The 19,647-nt window shown below is 43.4% G+C and overlaps 1 protein-coding gene across 6 annotated transcripts in view; it reads left to right on the top strand.

The window, feature by feature from the left end:
• The first annotated feature begins 3,202 nt into the window (after window positions 1-3,202).
• LTN1 (listerin E3 ubiquitin protein ligase 1) overlaps window positions 3,203-19,647 on the top strand; it is a 50,181-nt gene continuing 33,736 nt past the window's right edge. For 3 of the 6 annotated variants that reach the window (XR_004956789.1, XM_036242598.1, XM_036242597.1), the window contains exons 1-9: window positions 3,203-3,327; window positions 7,792-7,995; window positions 9,237-9,335; window positions 10,024-10,254; window positions 12,824-12,876; window positions 14,125-14,305; window positions 17,054-17,227; window positions 17,728-17,918; window positions 19,272-19,407. Coding sequence is in view for 5 of the 6 variants with exons in the window: in XM_036242598.1 (XP_036098491.1) it covers window positions 3,286-3,327; window positions 7,792-7,995; window positions 9,237-9,335; window positions 10,024-10,254; window positions 12,824-12,876; window positions 14,125-14,305; window positions 17,054-17,227; window positions 17,728-17,918; window positions 19,272-19,407 (1,311 nt within the window). In the remaining variant the exon portion in view is untranslated. Of the gene's footprint in view, window positions 3,328-7,791; window positions 7,996-9,236; window positions 9,336-10,023; window positions 10,255-12,823; window positions 12,877-14,124; window positions 14,306-17,053; window positions 17,228-17,727; window positions 17,919-19,271; window positions 19,408-19,647 lie in introns of those variants that run through there. The other 3 variants (XM_036242601.1, XM_036242599.1, XM_036242600.1) reach the window with 2 other exon arrangements.

Below are 19,647 nucleotides of genomic sequence, written 5' to 3'. Positions count from 1 at the left end.
AAACTGATTACTTTCAATATTTATATAAAAACAGCTGTTCTACAGCTTCATCTGTTTAAGAAAGTTGTATGTCAGGCTATCAAGGGAAACCCAACCGTTTCGTAAAATTGCAAGGCAGCCTAGAGTTAGTTACTCACCCCCAATTGATTACATAACCTAGGATAACAGCCCATAAAAATTCCACCAAGGGCACCATAAGCCTTCCACAAATGCGCCATCTGGCAATCTGATGCCATCAGGTCCAGTTAGGAAAACAAACTTTACTACCTATTTAAGGAGATAAAAAAGGTAATGTGGGAAATTGGTTAAAAGGGATTTTTTTTTCCCTTTTCATTTATTTTACAGAGAGAAACATCGATGAGAGAGAACATCGATTGGCTGTCTCCTCCCACTGAGTATCGGGCCCACAACCTGGGCATATGTCCCGACCAGGAATCGAATCAGCGACCTCTTGGTACATGGTGTGCTGACATGTTCATAACCCCATAATTGGTGATTGGTAAATTATTGTGCTGACTTGTTTATAGCTCCATAATTGATGATTGGGAAAGTCACTGTGTACCCTCTAGCTGAACCTGTTTTGTAAAGACCCCCTAAACCAAGAAATTGTTGGGCGCCGGCTACGTGTCTGACAGAGTCCACGGAGCCTGGAGGTTTTGACCCAGAGACTTGACCTCCCCCACAGTCTCAAGAAATTAGGCTTCCATTGTATTTATTTATTTTTATCTTCACCCAAGGACATATTTCCTTTTGTTTGTTTGTTTGTTCAGATAGAATGGGAGGGAGAGAGAGAGAAACATCGATGTGAAAGGGACACATCGAGTGGCTGCTCCCCGCATGACCAGGGGACAAACTGCAACCGAGGTACATGCTTTTAGCAGGAACCGAACCCTGGTCTCTCTGGACTGCAGGCCGATGCTCTCAGGGCTAAGTGTGACCCAATATACCTTGAAATACCTGAGATAACAGACTGGGTGTTCCTGAGTGGGCCAGGGTGTTCCTGTTGTCGCAAGGCAAACTAATTCTATACAGCATTGTTGTAGCCCTGGGCATTTCATCAAGAAGATCCTATTTTCTTACATCATTAAACTTTTGCTGTAAGGTATAAAAGGCATGTAATAAAGCATATCGAGGCTGATCTCCGAAGAGTCTGTCACAGGGGTGTTTGGAAATCAGACGCCGGCCAGCCAATAGAGGGCTCTTATTTGGACTTCAGTTCCCTAGTGGTTTTTCTTTGTCTCTGTCGAGCCACAACAATGGGTTGACGCTCAACCACTGAGCCAGCCACACTGGCCGGGCTGCACCTCATTTTATATATTACAATCAAAAGAGAAGATGCAAGTGAAATCCGCTGGTGCTAGATTAGAGAAGTGGGAGAAAGCAAAGAGAAGGAAACCTTTGGGATTGGATTAAAAGTAAGATGATAGACATATACAGCTTTTACAAAAGTGGGTACAGATAGTTAACAGTTGACAATATGATAACAATTACAATGAGAGGATTTATGGTCTAAACCCTGGTGTACTGGTTGTGCCCTGAGGAGTCTGGAAAAAAAAGTGTTACCCTGACATTCCAAAGGAATGTTGCCCTGAGGAGTCTGGAAAAAGAAGTGTTACCCTGACATTCCAAAGGAATGTTGTAGTAGATACAAAAGACAATATAGACGGGCTCAGTTAAGGTAAAGATTGACCTTTGTCAGGGAAAATTCTAGCCCAGGACATGACCACCTGCCATAAACTGCTTTTAGTTAAAAAGTTTTCATTTCAGCCCAACCTGTGTGGCTCAGTGGTTGAGCATTGACCCTGCACCAAGAGGTTGCCAGTTCGTTTCCTGGTTGGGGCACATGCCCAGAGAGTGGGCCTGATCCCCAGTGGAGGGCATGCAGGAAGCAGCCTATCAATGTTCTCTCATGGATGTTTCCATCCCTTTCCCTCTCTCCCTCCCTCTCTCTAAAGTCAATAAAGAAAAAACGTTTTCATTTCAGACCATCCTTTGTAGTTACCATGCAGACCTTCCGTGAGCTTACCAGGTTAGCATGTGGCCCCTTTCCTTCACATTGCTATCTCACCCTCCTGTGGAGGATGGGGGCTGGAAATCTTATTCCAGTGGTACCCCAAGAATCCCACTTCCACGAGCAACCTGGGGAGACAAGCCCCTTTCCTGTAACACCTGGGTGGAGGGAAGAAAGGGAGGAAGGAAAAGGGGTAAACAGTAATTTGGAGGAGGCCCTGAGGCCAGGGGCTCAGTTCAGGCCCTTGAAGACAAGGCAGTGCCCAGCTGTCACTGGTCCCCTGGAACTCAACAAGTACTGTGGAGTCTGGGTGCAGACCTCTGAGGAGGGGCCTGGCAGCCAGGACATAGAGGTTGACTGGCTGCCTCTGGCTGCGCAGGGGGCGGGCGCAGTGAGGCTGGTTCAATTGTTCAAAGGGCAAGAGACTGAAACCCACTGCTGCCTAATCAGGTTGCAGCTAACGGGGCAAAGGCGCTGGACCGAGTGGGGCTGCGGCCAATGTCTCCCAGCGCTTGCGCAGGAGCTAGTGAATAAAGGGGTCTTCCGCGCCAGTGCCGTGCGGTTGCGTACAAAGGGGTGAGTGTGGCCACCAGAGGCCATAACCAGCAACAGGTGCCTGTTTCTCTAGTGATTCTCAGACCCAAAATCACGAACTACAAGATGCGTAGGTTTCAGATAGACGGCCACATTACCCTCTTTTCTAAAACTGCATGTCACAATACGAAAGGGATCTTTTGGAAGGAATATTGCCTCAAGCACTAGATCTCAAATTTTAACAAGGCCTGGTAATCTTGCTTAAAATGCAGAATCTTATTTAGTAGTTGCGAGTGGGCCTGGCAGCCCGCGTGTCTAACGAACGCCCAGATGATGCTGACGATCGCATTTCAAAAGCTCTACCCCTTTCCACCTGCCCCAGCCTCTGCCGCGTTCGCCACCTTGAGCGAACCCGCCTCCCCACTGAGACCGGAGCCAATCCGGCCTCGGGCGACCGAGGGAGGGGAGGTTCCGCGTGATGGCCCAGGCCTGGCTTCCTATTGGGCAGGGATGGCGTCAGTCAGAGAGGCGTGGCTGTCATTGTGACGCGGCCGGCGTGTAATCTGGGACGCGGCGGGAGGCGGGAGCAGAAGTAGGGTTGCAGGAAGACGGGGTGGGTGGCGGAAAGGGAGGGGCGGGGGACGTTGTGCCGTGGGACCACTTCCGTTGACAGGGCCGGAAGTTGTGGCCCGGCCCCGTCAACCCGGGCGCTGCGGACTGAGTGCGGCTGAGACGAGACCATGGGCGGGAAGAACAAGCAGAGGACCAAGGGGAACCTGAGGGTGAGAGCGGGGGCCGGGCGGGGCGGGCACGCGAGCCGCGAGCGTGGAGCGTGCCCTCCCGTGTGCGTCCTCCCCGGCGGTGGGTCAGCAGGCGGCGGCGCTGGGCGAGGGAAGGGGTTCCGCGCGGGCTGCGCCCCGCACACGCTGTCAGGAGCGCGCGCCTCGGTGCCGGTTGGGAAGGGTCACCTGCCGGGGGAGCCGGCGGCCGCGGACACGGCGTGGGTGGGAGGCAAGCCGCCCGCGGAGCCTGCGGACCAGGGGTCGCGGGCGGGTCCCCGAGCTCCCCGCCCCGGCAGCCCCGCGCTCGGGTCCAGGCCGCAGCCCTCCCGCCGCCGCCTCGTCCTTTCTGCAGCCACACGGACCTTTTTACTTTAAAAATGTTCTCAGTGTTTTGTACTTGAAGTGTTCCAAATGAAAGGAAAATAATATTAGGGGATAATATGCACGACTGTATTTCAGCGACAACCCAAATATTCTGTGGTTAATAGTCGGTCACATTTGCTTTCTAAGTATATGTGTTCTGGTGAACCGTCTGAGAATTACTTGCAGAAATTATGACAACTCCGAAATATTTTATATATGTTCTATAAGTGCCATTCTTCTACATAACCACGAACAGTTGTAAGATGCAGAAAATTTTACTTGAGTATATTACTGTTAGCTAGTAATATACAGCGGCATTGTATTCAGATTTCTGTAGTCATCTCAAGAATGTTCTCTCTAATTTTATTTTCAGATATAGCATTTAAAAGTCATCCAAGATCCAGCCAGGGATCACTCGTTCCCTTTAGTTATTTATATCTTGACAGTTTTCCAGCTTATTTTTTTTTTTGGGGGGGGGTTCTCTTACAGTTTTGAAGAGTCTAGGTTGTTTTAGCTTAAGCAATTAATTTTTTGGTGCGTGCCCCTAGCGGGAACCGAACCCGAGGGTCTGTAGGAGCCTGGTCTGTAGGCTGAGACTCTAACCGCTGAGCCAAACTGGCCAGGGCCGTTTTAGCTTAATTCAGATTTGTCAGATTGTTCCTATGATTAGATTCAGGTTGAACCGAGTGACAGGTATGCTTCCTAGATGAAGCACCGACTTCCTTCCTGCCTCCCAGCAGGGACATTGATGCCTGTTTGTCCCATTACTGGTGGTATTTGTTTCATCACCTGAAGAGAGATTTTTCCCATTAGCTTTTAGAAAATATGTTAATTGGTAGTTTGAGACTGGGAATATTCTCTCTCTGCAAACTGTCATCTAATAAGTTTAGCATTCTTTGATGGTAATTGCTGGAATCAGTTATTCCTATTGTGGTTTATAAACTTAAGTTTAGTCTTGACAACAACCCAAATAATGATTTAGCTACAGTTCTCTCATTTTACAGATGATGGGACCGAGGCTTAAGAAATTAACTTACAGCCCTGGCCAGTTTGGCTCAGCAGTTAGAGCGTCGGCCTGCGGTCCGGAGAGACCCGGGTTCGGTTCCCGCTAAGGGCATGTACTTCGGTTGCAGTTTGTCCCCGGCCCTGGTTGGTCGTGGGGGTGGCAGCCACTCGATGTGTCCCTTCACGTCGATGTTTCTCTCTCTCTCTCTCCCTCCCACTCTATCTGTACAAAAAATGGAAAAATATCCTCGGGTGAGGATAAAAAAAAAAAAAAAAAAAAGAAATTAACTTGCATAAGCTCATTTAACCAGGAAGTTGCACTGTTGGGGTTTGAATGGCAGTTATTGATTCAGCAGAAGACTTTGAATCCTGAATGTCATTTATTCAGAGGTGATAAATAAATGTCCCCTTTTCTTGACGATAGAGACAGATAAGTGTACACATAATTATAATATTAGAGAATTATGACAGTGGTATGAATAGAAAAGAAGTGGGAGAACAGAAAAGAATGTGGATTGATCTGAGGGAGGCAAATATTGAAAACATGACTGTGTTTTGAAGGATGAGTAGGAGTTTGTCAGACAATGAAAAGGATGAAGAGTCTGGCTGGTGTGGCTCAGTGGTTGAGTGTCGACTTCTCCCCTGCACCAAGAGGTCGCGGGTTCTATTCCGGGTCAGGACACATGCCCAGGTTGTGGGCTTGATCCCCAGTGGGGGGCGTGCAGGAGGCAGCCAATCAATGTTTTCTCTCATTGATGTTTCTATCTCTCTCCCTCTCACTTTCTCTAAAATCAGTAAAGGAAAAAAATTTAGAAAAAGGAAGGAGAGGTTTTCAGGTGGGGAGAAAAGATTATGCAAAGACTGAATTGTGGAAGAGCATAGCATATTCAGGGATCCTTGAATTCAGTTTAGGACTGGAACATAAATCGTGGCAGCTCAATTGAGGCAAAGGAAGAAAAAAGTAGCAGAAGAACAGACGGGAAATGGTTGAGGCCAGCTGGTGAACGATTTGTTCTGAGTTTGATATTTAAACTGTAAACACAGCTTGCCACCTCAGAAACCTCTGGAAGACAGGCACAAAAGAATGAAGTAGGTGTAGTATAAGAACATAAACTGCCCGAAATAGAAGCAAGGTTCTTGATTTTTGAACTGTGGGTATAAACATTTAACATGTAGTAGAGTAGATAATAATAAACAGTAACTATATTTTAAACTCAAAGTAGACATTGAATAAAAGGTACTATCAGTACATTTAAAAAATATTTTGTTACTTTTAAATTGGAAACTGGAAATTGGATACTTTTTCTTCTCCCAGTTATCGCTGTCCAGCTGTGATAATTCAGGTCAGTTCAGAATTCAGCCTTGACTCCTTTAGCTTTTAGCAGTAACTAGATTTTTTTATACTACTTCATAATTCTGTTTCATCATAAAGCTGTTCACAAATGGGACTATAGATAAAATTGTGATTTCCTAAGGTCATCACAGTTTTCAGAATTGTAGTTCACTTGGTTTCTTTGTAGCTCTTTGCTCATGTATCAACATTGAGAAAGGCAAATCGAATAATGTTCATTTTAATAAAGTTTTAAGACAGAGAACCTTTTTTGCAATTAGTTTTAAATGCTACTGTTTGGAAAAATGTAATTCAGGCCATCATTTTATTTCTGGTCACTCATTTTAGTGTAGAAAGTAGTCCAGATTATTCTTTGACAAAGAAGTTTTCCATACACAATTTTCCTAGGAATGCGCAAATTAAATCACAGATTTGGATAATGCTTTTTGAGTATTCTTATAGAGAAATAAGAAACAGATAAGTTTAGATGGGTTGTAAGGTCAGCCTGGACTTGAAGTGAGGCATTTTCCTATTAGATGACAGTATGTTAATTTCTTTAAACAGTTCAAATATTTTCTTTCTCTGTCACAAAACAAAGTGATGTATCTTGTGACTATTGTATTGCTTTTTTAAAAAAAAATTTTTTTTTCTTCAGTGATTTTTGGAGAGAGAGGAAGGGAGAGGGAGAGAGAGAGAGAGAAACATCGATGAGAAAGAACATCGATTGGCCACCTCCTGCATGCCCCTCAGTGGGGATCAGGCCCATAACCTGGGCATGTGCCCTGACCGACGACTTCTTGTTTTGTTTTGTTTTTATCCTCACCCGAGGACATTTTTCCAATTTTTGTACAGAGAGAGTGGGAGGGGGAGAGGAAGAGAGAGAGAGAGAGAAACATCGACGTGAAAGGGACACATCGAGTGGCTGCCACCCGCATGACCAACCAGGGCCGGGGACAAACTGCAACTGAAGTACGTGCCCTTAGCGGGAACCGAACCCGGGTCTCTCCGGACCGCAGGCCGACGCTCTAACCGCTAAGCCAAACCGGCCAGGGCCCGACGACTTCTTGATGCAGGGTTGACACTCAACCACTGAGCTAGACCAGCCGAGCCATTGTATTGCTTTTTATATCCGTGATAATGCAATTTGTAACCATTTTAACCCAAAAAGGTTAGGCTGGGCTTTGAGTATATGTCAGTGAAAGTGTCTTCCCTCAAGGAACTCCTAGTCTAGAAGCAGCCATCCTTATACTTGTTCCATGGTGGTTGCTTAGTAAATTATTTGATGAATGAAAAGACGTAATCTATTTATGAGTTAATTTTACATCTTTGCACAGTACACATATGTATATACATACTACTTATACACAGGTTGGAAGTAAAATGTATTATAAAATAGTACTTAGGCTTACCATATGTGATGCATTCACTGATTTTAAATATTTTATTCTATGTCTTTAGTATGCTGTCATGACTCATTAACTTGATATCATGAACTACTAATGGATTGTACCCATTTAAAAAGAAAAACATTTTTCTGATGTTTAAGAAACCAGGAAATGGCTCCTAGGATCATTATTGATAACTTCTTGGTGACGGAAGCATTCATTCACCTTTGGGGAATAATGAAATATTAGGCTAAGAAAAAAAAATGTTCTCAAATAAAAGCTTGTTCATGGGAATTACCAAGGAATTACTCTAAAGGACTAAAAGTTAAAATTTGAACTCTTTCTGGACTCTGATGTTTTCTCTCTCTACGTTCCTGTTAGCCTTCGAACAGTGGCCGAGCTGCAGAACTTCTCGCTAAAGAACAGGGGACCGTGCCTGGATTTATTGGTTTTGGAACATTTCAGAGCGACCTAGGCTATGTTCCTGCTGTTCAAGGAGCCGAAGAAATAGACAGCCTCGTAGATTCTGATTTCCGAATGGTTCTGCGGAAACTGTCCAAGAAAGATGTCACAACAAAGTTAAAAGCAAGTTTTATAGTTTTCATGAAAATGATTAAGATAATCCTTTTATTAAAATACCAGTGGGCTATTTTCTGTAAAGAAAAATGAGTCATTACTACTACTTTTACAGCAATACTTTTTTCTGACACGTGGACTTAGCTTAGCTTGTACTCGCCTTCTAGGTTATAAACTAGTTGTTGCTCTGCACTGTTTTGTACCACTCTGGCTGTATTGTATTTTTCCCATTCGAGAATGTAATTTGATCCTTTGTGTTTTATTTATTTATTTACTTACTTACTTACTTAGTTACTTATTTAATCCTCACCTGAGGACAATCTTCCACCTTTTGTTGAGATAGAGTGGGAGGGAGAGAGAGAGAGGAGGAGAGAGAGAGAGTGAGAAACATCGACGTGAAAGGGACACATCGAGTGGCTGCCACCCGCATGACCAACCAGGTTGGGGACAAACTGCAACAGAGGCACGAGCCCCGCAGCAGTAACCAAACCCGGGTCTCTCTGCACCGCAGGTCGACGCTCCAACCGCTGAGCCAGACCGGCCAGGGCTGTATTTTATTTTTTTTATTATTAAAACTTTTTTGTTAATCTTCATTAATTTCCCACTAATTTTTAGATAGAGTGGAAGGGGAGGGAAGGGGAGAGGAGAGAGAGAGAGAAACATCGATGTGAGAGACAAATCAATCAGCTGCCTCCTCCACACCCCTGACCAGGGCCAGGGATCTAATCTGCAACCCTTGACTGAGAATCGCACCTGAGACCCTTCAGTTGTTGGGCTGGCACTCTGACTGCTGAGCCAAACCAGCCAGGGCTGTATTTTACTTATTTATTTATCCTCACCTGAGGACATTTTTTTCCATTTTTTGTTCAGACAGAGTGGGAAGGGGAGGGAGAGAAACATCGACGTGAAAGGGACACATCAAGTGGCTGCCACCCACACGACCCAACCAGGGCCAGGAACAAACTGTAACCGAGGTACATGCCCTTAGCGGAAACCGAACCCGGGTCTCTCTGGACCGCAGGCTGATGCTCTAACCACTGACAAAAACCGGACAGGGCTGTATTTCATTTTTTTAAAACAACTGAAAAGTTTTTACCATACTAGTCTGTAAAGGACTAGTCCCATATGGCATAAACAGAAACCAGGTATTCTCCTCTAACATAAAGTAGATGAAGCTTCTAGAACAGAATACATATGATCAATAGCCAGTGTTATGGCTCCTGATTCTTAACAATGTTAATTACTTTTAGGCTATGCAAGAATTTGGAACCATGTGTACAGAGAGAGACACAGAAATTGTAAAAGGAGTTCTTCCATACTGGCCAAGAATTTTTTGCAAAATTTCACTTGTAAGTATTAAGACTTACTAGCTTATTTCTGTTGTATTTTTAAAAGTTGATTTCTAGAGAGAGAGAGAGAGGAAGGGGAAAAGAGACAGATGGAGACAGACATTAGTTTCCACTTATTCATGCATTCACTGGTTGATACTTGTGTGTGCTCTGACCGGGGATTGAACCCACAACCATGATGTATCAGGACAATGCTCTAACCAACTCAACTGTCTGGCCAGGGCTGTTGTATATTTTTTACTGACGTTGTGGAGACCGTTCAATTCACGTGACCTTTTGGTGAGGATTATGAAATGCTTCGTCAATCTTGCTCCTCAGATAGATCCTGTTGGGTGTGTGAGGTGTACAGGGAGTCCATGTTTTCAAAAATTAGGTTAGAATTTCCCAGATGCTTTCCAGTCACAATAAATTTAGGCAGTTCAGTTTCTTTGTATATTTGCTACAGAAGAATGAGAATCAATTGCTTAATTGTTTAAGACCTAGCCTTGACGTTATCTTTAATGTACAATTGTTCTTATCTCATTGAGAAAAAGAAAAATAATCAATTACTTTACATAGTTATTGACTTTAGTTTAGCTTCGTATATAGTTGAATTCTTATTAATGGGTCATCATAGTATGTCCAGAATTATCTATATTTGTTTTAATGGGATATAGAGCTAATTTAAACCATATTATACTTTCTATAGGACCATGACCGCCGGGTTCGCGAAGCCACACAGCAAGCTTTTGAAAAACTTATTCTTAAAGTTAAGAAACACTTGGCTCCTTATTTAAAAAGTTTGATGGGCTATTGGCTCATTGCCCAGTGTGACACGTACCCGCCAGCTGCCTCCGCGGCCAAGGACGCCTTTGAGGCGGCTTTCCCCCCCAGCAAGCAGCCTGAAGCCATAGCCTTTTGTAAGGACGAGATCACAGGTGTAAGTGCTTGGAACTGTTCTGTTTTTTCCTTAAGTAGCTAAGGGACAGCAGGCATGTTACAGTGACAGCTCTTTACCTGGCATCATGTGGAGGGAGTGTGAAGTGTTTCCAGTGGGAGGTTGCCTTTTAAAATAGTATTTAACATAACTGTTCATGTTTTATTTTTTTTCTTTACTGATTTTTAGAGATAGAGGAACAGAGAGGGAGAGAGAGACAGAAGCATCAGCGAGAGAGAACATCAATTGGTTGCTTCCAGCATGCCCCCCACTGGGGATTTGGCCCACAACCTGGGCATGTGCCCTGACTGGGAATTGAACCCTTGACCTCTTGGTGCAGGGTCGACACCCAACCACTGAGCTACTCCGGCCGGGCTCTACTTCACTCTTTTTGCTGGCTCTCTGGCATTCCTATGTATGGATATACGGCTGCTTAGTTATCATTTTAAATAAACATTTGTAGTTCTACCCCATTTTTTTAAATGTAGCACATGCCGCTTCCGTGAACATTCTTGAATGGATGTCTTATACCTGTGGGAGTGATAGTGACCAGCACTTTTATCGTCATGTATTGAGTCAAAGGATATGAACATTTAAAATATTTACAGATATTGATAAATTAATTTCCTTTCAAATGGCCATACAGAGCTATGCTCCCAGGGACACATACAAAAGTTTCTTCAACTCTTGGCCAACAGTTTTGCCAAACTGGTGTCAGCTATAACTTTTGTGGCTTTCAGTTTGTCTGCATCTAGTACTGGTTTCTTCATTTTTCCCCTACTTCTTGGTATTCCTGAGATAATGCCTGGAAAACCAGATGACTAAGTTTCTTAATGTTACATGAAATAAAAATAGATGGACTGTGAGTGAGGAGGGAGGTGAGGATTATAAATGGGCACATCCATTCCCTTAGGCAGCACTCCTGGGTTTCCGTCGCCCTGTGTCTGCCCTCACTCCTGTGCTTCCTCTTTCCAGTTAGTCAGCCTTCCCTTGGCTTCCTGTTACCTGGTTATCGTGGACTCCTGGGCTCTTCGTGACCTGGTCCTTTCCCCTCACTCCCCACACGTAGGAGTCTCCTTCCCCATTTAAGTTCTCTGTTCTTTTGTTCTTCATTTCTTAGGTGTGCCAGGCTTGTCTTGCTAGGAACATGATTTGTACCTTTAATCATTTTCTCCAAGGAAATTCTCTAACCCAACTACAGGTTAAGAATCTGGTTTATTTATTTTTTTATTATTATTTATTCTCACCCGAGGACATTTTTCCATTTTTGTTCAGGAAGAGTGGGAGGGAGAGAGGCGAAGAAAGAGAGAGAGAAACATCGACGTGAAAGGGATATATCGAGTGGCTGCCACCCTCATGACCAACTAGGGCCAGGGACAAACTGCAACTGAGGTACATGCCCCTAGCGGGAACTGAACCTGGGTCTCTCCGGACCACAGGCCAACGCTCTAACTGCTGAGCCAAACTGGCAGGGCAAGAATCAGGTTTATTTAAATATAAAGTGGTAACTTATGAAAGTGAAGTGTCAAGAGTTTGGACGTGAAGGGTTTTAGAAAATGTGTTTTGAGACCATTAATTTGCCTGTTCACACAGTTTGTGTTTGATTTTTTTTGTTACTGGCTTTGTTATGGATGGATAACTGGTCACTGAATATGTGGATTATTTCCTCCTTGTTATTTTCCCTTCAGTTGTCTGTGTCACAGTTCATTGCAGATACTGAGTTTGAACTTTTCCAAGTACAAAACCAACTTATAAGACAGGAGTTAGGCAAATGAAGATCAAAATGTCAGACTTACAGAGAGTATATTACATGCATTCTAGTTCCCCATTTAGGTTCTTGGTTGTACTGTCAGTAAGAATATGGGCACATGGGCTCTGGGTGATACCATCGAGTTCCAGGGCCCCTCTGCCATCACTTAGGTGTGTGACCTTGGACATGTTTCTGCACCTCCGTCTCCTCATCTGTTACAGTGGGAACTGACTTGTACTTCACTGCATAGCTGTGAGGATTGAGTTAGGTAAAGCATGAGGTATGCTCAGAGCATTATGTGGGGTGTGCAAACACTCAATAGATGTCAGCTCTTGTTATCGCTGGTAAAGTCAGTACTGGAACAGGATTCTTGCTCGTGCTGTACCCCAGAAGTAGGCGACTGCCCCAGAACTTCAGATGGAGTGCAGGCACTGGTTAGGTGATGGGACAGAGCCCGGCTGTGTTCTTCTCAGTGAGCGAGGGGTGATCACAGAGGGAATAGGGAAGGGGCCTGATTCCTGTTCCAGACTCGCACGACAGTGGGCAAGGCAGGTAGAGAGGCCAGGGGCCAGGAGTGTTTAGGGGACGACTCCTCCTGGTGGAAACTGCAGGTGTTTGGAGTGCCCTATTCTCAACCCCAATAGCAGCCAGTCTTGGGGATGGCAGGGAAAGAAAAATAGGTAAAGTTCAAACCTTTAGTTTTGCTACTTAATTTAGCTTCTTTTATGGGTCAGAGTAAAATTTAGGTAAGGTGAGGTTTATGCTCTATCTGGTCACCGTTGCAATTCAGTAAAATCTCAAGGTCGGATTGTCCCTCTGCAGGTGCTGCAGGACCATCTGATAAAGGAAACACCTGACTCGCTCAGTGACCCACAGTAAGTTGTGTCTCTGAAACTCACTCTGAGGATTTGTTTCACTCCTGGGTCATAAGGTGATCATTGTAATGTGACTTTTTTGTTGTTGTTAATCCTCATCAGATGGTATTTTTTCATTGATTTTTAGAGAGAGTGAAAGGGCGGGAGGGAGAGAGAGAGAGAGAAACATTGATTCAAGAGAGACACATCAATCGGTTTTCTCCCACATGACCCTGACCAGGGCCAGGGATCGAACCTATGACCCTTTGGTTCACAGACCGACATTGAGCCAAACCAGCCAGGGCTTAATGTGACATTTTTAAAGGGTGGGCTAAATGTAGAGATGAAAATATGTAATATAGTGCTGTATGCCAAGTGCTGTTTTTTATTTATTTATTTATTTTTCCATTTATTGATTTTAGAGAGGAAGGGAGAGGGAGAAAGAGATAGAAACATCGATGAGAGAGAACATTGATTGGCCACCTCCTGCATGCCCCCCACTGGGGATCGGGCCCACTACCTGGGCATGTGCCCTGACTGGGAATTGAACTGGCGGTGCAGGGTCGGTGCTCAGCCACTGAGCACACTGCCCAAGTGCTGCTTAGCGCTGCCCCTTGCAGCTGCCTTGCTGTGTGGGCGGGTCATCTGGGAGCACGTGTCTGCTCACTTGCAGAGAGAGGCTTACGCTCTCCCACACTCACCTTCTGCATTCAGGGCAGGGACCATTCTAAGGGCTGGTTGACATGACAGTAGCTGAAGAACTGAGAAGTTCTGCTGAAAGAGTGGTGAAATGTTTCCTTAACTTTTATTATGTTCCAGTCATACGGTTAAGAGTGTGTCAGGGCCCTGGCCAGTTTGGCTCAGCGATTGAGCATTGGCCTGCGGACCAGAGAGTCCCAGGTTCGGTTCTCGCTAGGGGCATGTACCACAAAAAAAAAAAGAGTGCGTCGGGAAAGTAATCTTAGATGCACTGATGCCCGTTCCCGAGGCTCACCCTGCTAACTGCCCTGAGAGCAGGAACGCGCACACTTGCCTCGGGCTGTGGCTTTCCGTGTACTCGCACCTGGTGTCATGTGGAAAATACGTGGTTAGACTTCTGTGAATGTTTGTACAGTATTTTGAGGAAGGGTCAGCACAGGAAGAATTGAATATAGAAATAAAGCGACTTTGGTAGGTATTTAATGATACAATGTTTAAAATAGAAGTGCCAGGTATGTAGTTTGGCTTATACTCAATCTTTATACATATTTGTTTTCTTTTTACAATAAGAACTGTTCCAGAGGAAGAGAGAGAAGCTAAATTCTATCGGGTTGTAACTTGTTCGTTATTGGCATTAAAGAAATTGCTTTGCCTCTTACCTGATAATGAGCTTGATTCTCTGGAGGAGAAATTTAAGTCTCTTCTGTCACAGAACAAATTTTGGAAGTATGGAAAACACAGTATACCTCAGGTATCTCAATCTTTTTATTTTAAGATATTTCTCTGATTTCTTTTTTTGCTCGATCTCGTTAGTTCATGTTTAAAACTCTACAAACACATCTTTGCGGTAGGACTGAGCTACCTCTCTGCCTGGGTGTCTCAGCGTCTTCGCCATGTGGGTGAATGTTCAGACCTCAGACTCAGACTCCTTGTCACGCCTCCATCCCTGGCAGCTTGAAATCATTTCATGTCTTTATTTTTTCCCTTTGCTTCTGTCTCTCCATTCTCCACCTTCACCAGCTGACCATTCTAAGTGTGCTGAGCATATATCTGTATAGTGGATTTGTGTTATTTGTGATAATTATGGTCTATGGAGTCCTCACAAACACTGAATTCGTGATCCTGGAGCATTACTCTTAGGGGAGGGGGAAATGTGGGATTAAGTTCTTGTGAGTCTCTGGGTCTCGCAGCATTTTTGTGTGTTGGTTAATACATAACCTTGTTTTTTATGTCTGTTTAAAGACATCTTTTTTAATATATTGTTGATTCATTAACATGGAACTCTGCCCTGGCTGGTTTGGCTCAGCGGTTAGAGCGTCAGCCCTCGGACCAAAGAATCATGGGTGCAGTTCCAGTCAAGGACATGTATCTCTGTTGTGGTTCAATCCCCAGCCCTGGTTGGGGTCTTGTGGGAGGCAACCAGTCGATGTGTCTGTCTCACATGGATGTTTCTTTGTCACATGGATGTTTCTCTCTCTCTCTCTCTCTTCCCACTCTATCTGAAAATCAAGCAAAAATATCCTTGGGTTGAGGATAAAAAAAAACAAACCAAAATGTAAACTCACTGGATGTCATGCCTGAATAGAGCTTATCTAACACAAATTTTCCCTCTTAGGCATGTTGCAGCCGTCTTTCGTGTTTTTAATTCACATGAGCGGCATTGTGTTATATTACATTCCATTTACTGCTTTTTGCTTAGTGTTTTTTTTTTAAAGTACTATGTTTTAAATTCGTCATGTTTCTATATGTGTATGTGGTCCATGGCTCTAACTGCTGTGTCATATTCAGAAATGTGCCTCCATTCCATCTACCTGCCCATTCCCCCAGGACAAGCACCTGATTTCTCCACTTCCTCACCCTCACCGTTGATGCGGCAGCTGGTGTCTTTGCTCACGTGTCCTCAGATCTGCAAGAATTCCTTTTTCCGAAAATCTCTCAATTGCTGAGTCAAGAGTAAATAAATGCACACGTAATAGATTTTCTGAAGTAGTGCTGGATTGCTCACCTGCATGGCTGGTACTCTAGACCATCAACACATGATGGTCGTGTACAGTCTTACATACTAGCCATGACTAGGCATCATTCAGTGTCCTAATTTTTATCAGTCTAATAGGAATTCAAATGGTATCTAACTTTAGTTATTGTGCTGAGTGACTTAGCATCGCTTTATAAGCTTTTTAGATTTTTTTTCTTTAATCTGTTTATATCTTTTCTTGCTTGTGATGTGATGGATTTTTTGAATCTGTAGATGGTGTATTTCATCAGTTCTTACCAAGTGCTCAGTTCTCTCTTCAAAGATGTTAATTTTCTCATTCCGTCTCCTCTCTCCCTTTGGGATTCTGACGACGTGTGTTAATTTCTCTTTGTCTATGTCTCTCATACTGTCGGTTGTTTTCGTCTTTTTGTGTTTTCATGCTACTTGGTGGACATTTTTTTTAATTGAACTTATTTTTTATTTTTATTTTTTAATATATATTTAAATTTGTTTTTATTGACTTTTTAGAGAGAGAGGAAGGGAGAGAGAGAAACATTTTTTTTCTTTTATTGATTTTAGAGAAAGGGAGGGAGAGGGAGAGAGAGAAAAACATCGATGAGAGAGACCATCAATTGGCCGTCTCCTGCATGCCCCCCACTGGGGATCAGGCCCACAACCTGGGCTTCGAACAGGATACTTCTTGGTGCAGGGTCGATGCTCAACCACTGATGCTCAACACCAACTTGGCTACTTAATTATTTACTTTTAGATTAGGAATTGTTCTTGCTTTTTTTGTTTATTTTTTATTTTTTTTGTTAATCCTTACCTGATGATATATTTTCCATTGATTTTTAAAAGGAGTTGAAAGGGAGGAGGGGAGAAAGAGATAGAAACATTGATGTGAGAAAGACACATTGGTTGCTTGCCTCCCACACTTGCTGTGACCAGGGCCGGGGATTGAATCTGCAACCTAGGTACATGCCCTTGACCGGAGATCGAACCTGTGACCCTTCGGTGTGCGGGCCAATGCTCTGACCTCTGTGCCACACTGGCCAGGGTTGTGCTTGCTTCTTTTCTAGATTTGCTGTGCCTTTTCCAAGATTCTTTTCTCTTAGGTTTCTTTAAACTTTTGTTAAATATAATAAGCATTGTTGATACGGAATTTGTAACTGTTAATTCCAAGTTTTAAAGGCTCAGATTTCTGTTATCTTTGGTTTTTAATAGTGACCACAGTATCTTATAATCCAAGACCCCAAGCAAAGGGTTCTGTACTAGAGAATCTGTGTTTTCTTCAGTTAAAGACACGAGAAGTTGAGTTCTTGCTGTCTTCACTTGTTGCTTGGTGATTCCTAATGTCTTCTTAGTCATTCAGTACTCTTAAAAACATTCTTTAAAGTATTTCTGTAGCTGTTTTTTAGTTATACCAATGGGAGGGTTAGTATGAATAACCTATCTGCCCTTAGCATAAATTAGAGCTTATTATAGTTTTACTTGGCTTTAATTTAATTTGGCTTTTTCCTTTAGATCCGCTCAGCTTATTTTGAGTTAGTTTCTGCTTTGTGCCAGCGTATTCCACAGCTGATGAAAGATGAAGCATCTAAAGTGAGTGCGTCTGTTCTACTCAGCATTGACGACAGTGACCCCGTGGTGTGCCCTGCTCTCTGGGAAGCTGTGCTGTGTACACTTGCAACTGTTGAGGTGTGTGGGAGAGGGATGTTTAGTCCATCCGAGGACACGTGCCTCGGAGCGAGCCTGTTAGGTCATTATATGTAAAATTTACTGGAAGAGTGCTTTCTTGGAAATGAAGTACTTTACCCAGAACTCGGTGTAAATCTAAAATGGACTGGAGTGCAGGGTGTACTTGCTCTCGGCTCGCCCCCGTGCTGTGTGCCTGTGGGAGCGAGCGCACCCGAGCGTGTGGTTGAGGCCGAGTGCTGCTGTCCCTTTCAGGGAGCAGCTGTTGTGCAGATAATTTAATCTGAGTAATTATTCCTGATGGATGTCATCTTGGAAGCATGTGGGATGCATGATTACTGTATGTAATACATTTCTTGTAATTTTAGCGTTTTAGGTTTTAATGGCAGTGAGAGATGTCAGCCTCTTTAGACTTGATTTTTATTTTTGAGACCTATGTACCTTCTCTCTCAATTGGGAAAAGTATGTTTATGATCTGTTATTATAATCTTTTCTTTGGTTAGGACTGTTGGCTTCATGTAAATGCAAAAAAGAGTGTGTTTCCCAAGCTGTCGGCTGTGGTCCGTGAAGGTGGCCGGGGTCTGGCTACTGTCATAGGTCCTTGCCTTCTGCCGCTCATCAGCCGGCTGCCTCAGTCCGTCACAGACCCGAAGCTGGACTTCTTCAGAAACTTCCTCGCCTCTCTAGTTGCAGGGTAAGGAATTTAAATTCTTTTTTAAAATTTATTTATTTTTTTTAAACCCTCACCTAAGGATATTTTTTCCATTGATTTTTTTTAGAGGGAATGGCTGGGGGCAGGGAGAGAGAGAAACATCTCTGTGAAAGAGACACATTGATGGGTTGCCTCCCCCACCCCCCCTGACCGGGGCCAGGGGGTCAGACCTGCAATCTGGGCACATGCCCTTGACTGGGAACCAGACTCACGACCCTCTGTACACAAGCGAACACTCTGACCACTGAGTCACCGGCCAGGGAAAATTCTTGATCTTTTTAAAGCAAGAGGTTTTTATTGTTTTCACAGTTGAATAGAATATCATTCATACACACACACACACACACACACACACACATATACACACACACACACACACACACATATATAATCTTTTTTTTTAAAACTCCTCACCCAAGGTTATTTTTCTACTTATAATCAGATAGAGTGGGAGGGAGAGAGAGAGAGAGACAAAGAGAGACAGAGAAACATCGATGTGATAGAGCCACATTGACTGGTTGCCTCCTGCATGACCCTACCAGGGCCAGGGATGAACCGCAACCAAGGTATGTGTCCTTGACCGGAATCAAACCCGCAACTCGTTGGTCCATGGGCCCATGCTAACAGCTGCGCCAAACCGGCCAGGGCTGTTATTGTCTTTCTTATTTAAATTTCCTCCACATTGTTTAGCTGTTCATGAAACACTTTTCAGTTTTCAGGTACTTAAACTGGAACATTTTCGGGGGGTACTTTCAAGGCTACAGTGGCAGCATACAGCAGAAAATGAGATACATGTGGTAAGACCCTTAGGTGGCAGCAGGCCATTTTTCAAATGAGCCATTGTTTATGTGTTGATAAATACAAATGCCCAAATGCAAAAAATGGACCCGTAAAGTTTCTAAAACTCCATAAACTTATGGAAGTTTAAAGACTCACTTAAAAAATTATTTCAATGGATTTGTTGAACTTAATAAATAAAAGATGCCCAATTTTATTAGTGATAAAGCATTTTTTTTCACACTTTTAAAAAATTGATAATTTGAGAGAAAGGAAGAGAGGGAGAGAGAGAGAATCATCAATGAGAGAGAACATCAATTGGCCACCTCCTGCATGCCCCCCACTGGGGATCAGGGCCATGATCTGGGCATGTGTCCTGACTAGGAATTGAACTGGTGACCTCTTGGGCTGTTCTTATTTTTTTAGTTTAAGAATTTTATTTTTAAAAATTGTCATCTTTTGGTATGATGCCTTTTCCATGATTTTATTTTGGTGTTTCTGAGTTGCATATGTTACTTTTGATGAAGAAGTAAGCCATAGTTATTTATTTTTTCTCAGGCTATCAACAGAGAAAATCAAAACCAGCTTCTCAGAGTGCTCAGCAGTGATATCTGCTTTTTTTGAATGCTTACGTTTTATAATGCAACAAAGCTTAGGCGAGGAAGAGATTGAGGAGATGCTCATCAATGATCAGGTATTTATCAAGCTTATTGTGTCTTGATTGCCATTTTATTAATTAGCCTTCCTTGTAAAGACTTCATATTTGCTTTATATGATAGCATTGTATTGTAGTGCCTGAGGACTAGTGTCTGGTTGTACAAACCCTGACTGTTCTATAGAGTTGATATGCAAAACATAATTTAGAAGGTGATATTTATGATTTTTTGCATTAAGTTTAAATAATGCAGCATTATTACTTCTAAAATACTCAAGC

This window comes from Molossus molossus, unplaced genomic scaffold, assembly GCF_014108415.1.
Source record: "Molossus molossus isolate mMolMol1 unplaced genomic scaffold, mMolMol1.p scaffold_m16_p_5, whole genome shotgun sequence".
In the NCBI taxonomy this organism is placed as follows: domain Eukaryota; kingdom Metazoa; phylum Chordata; class Mammalia; order Chiroptera; family Molossidae; genus Molossus; species Molossus molossus.
This window is presented reverse-complemented; position numbering and strand designations above follow the sequence as displayed.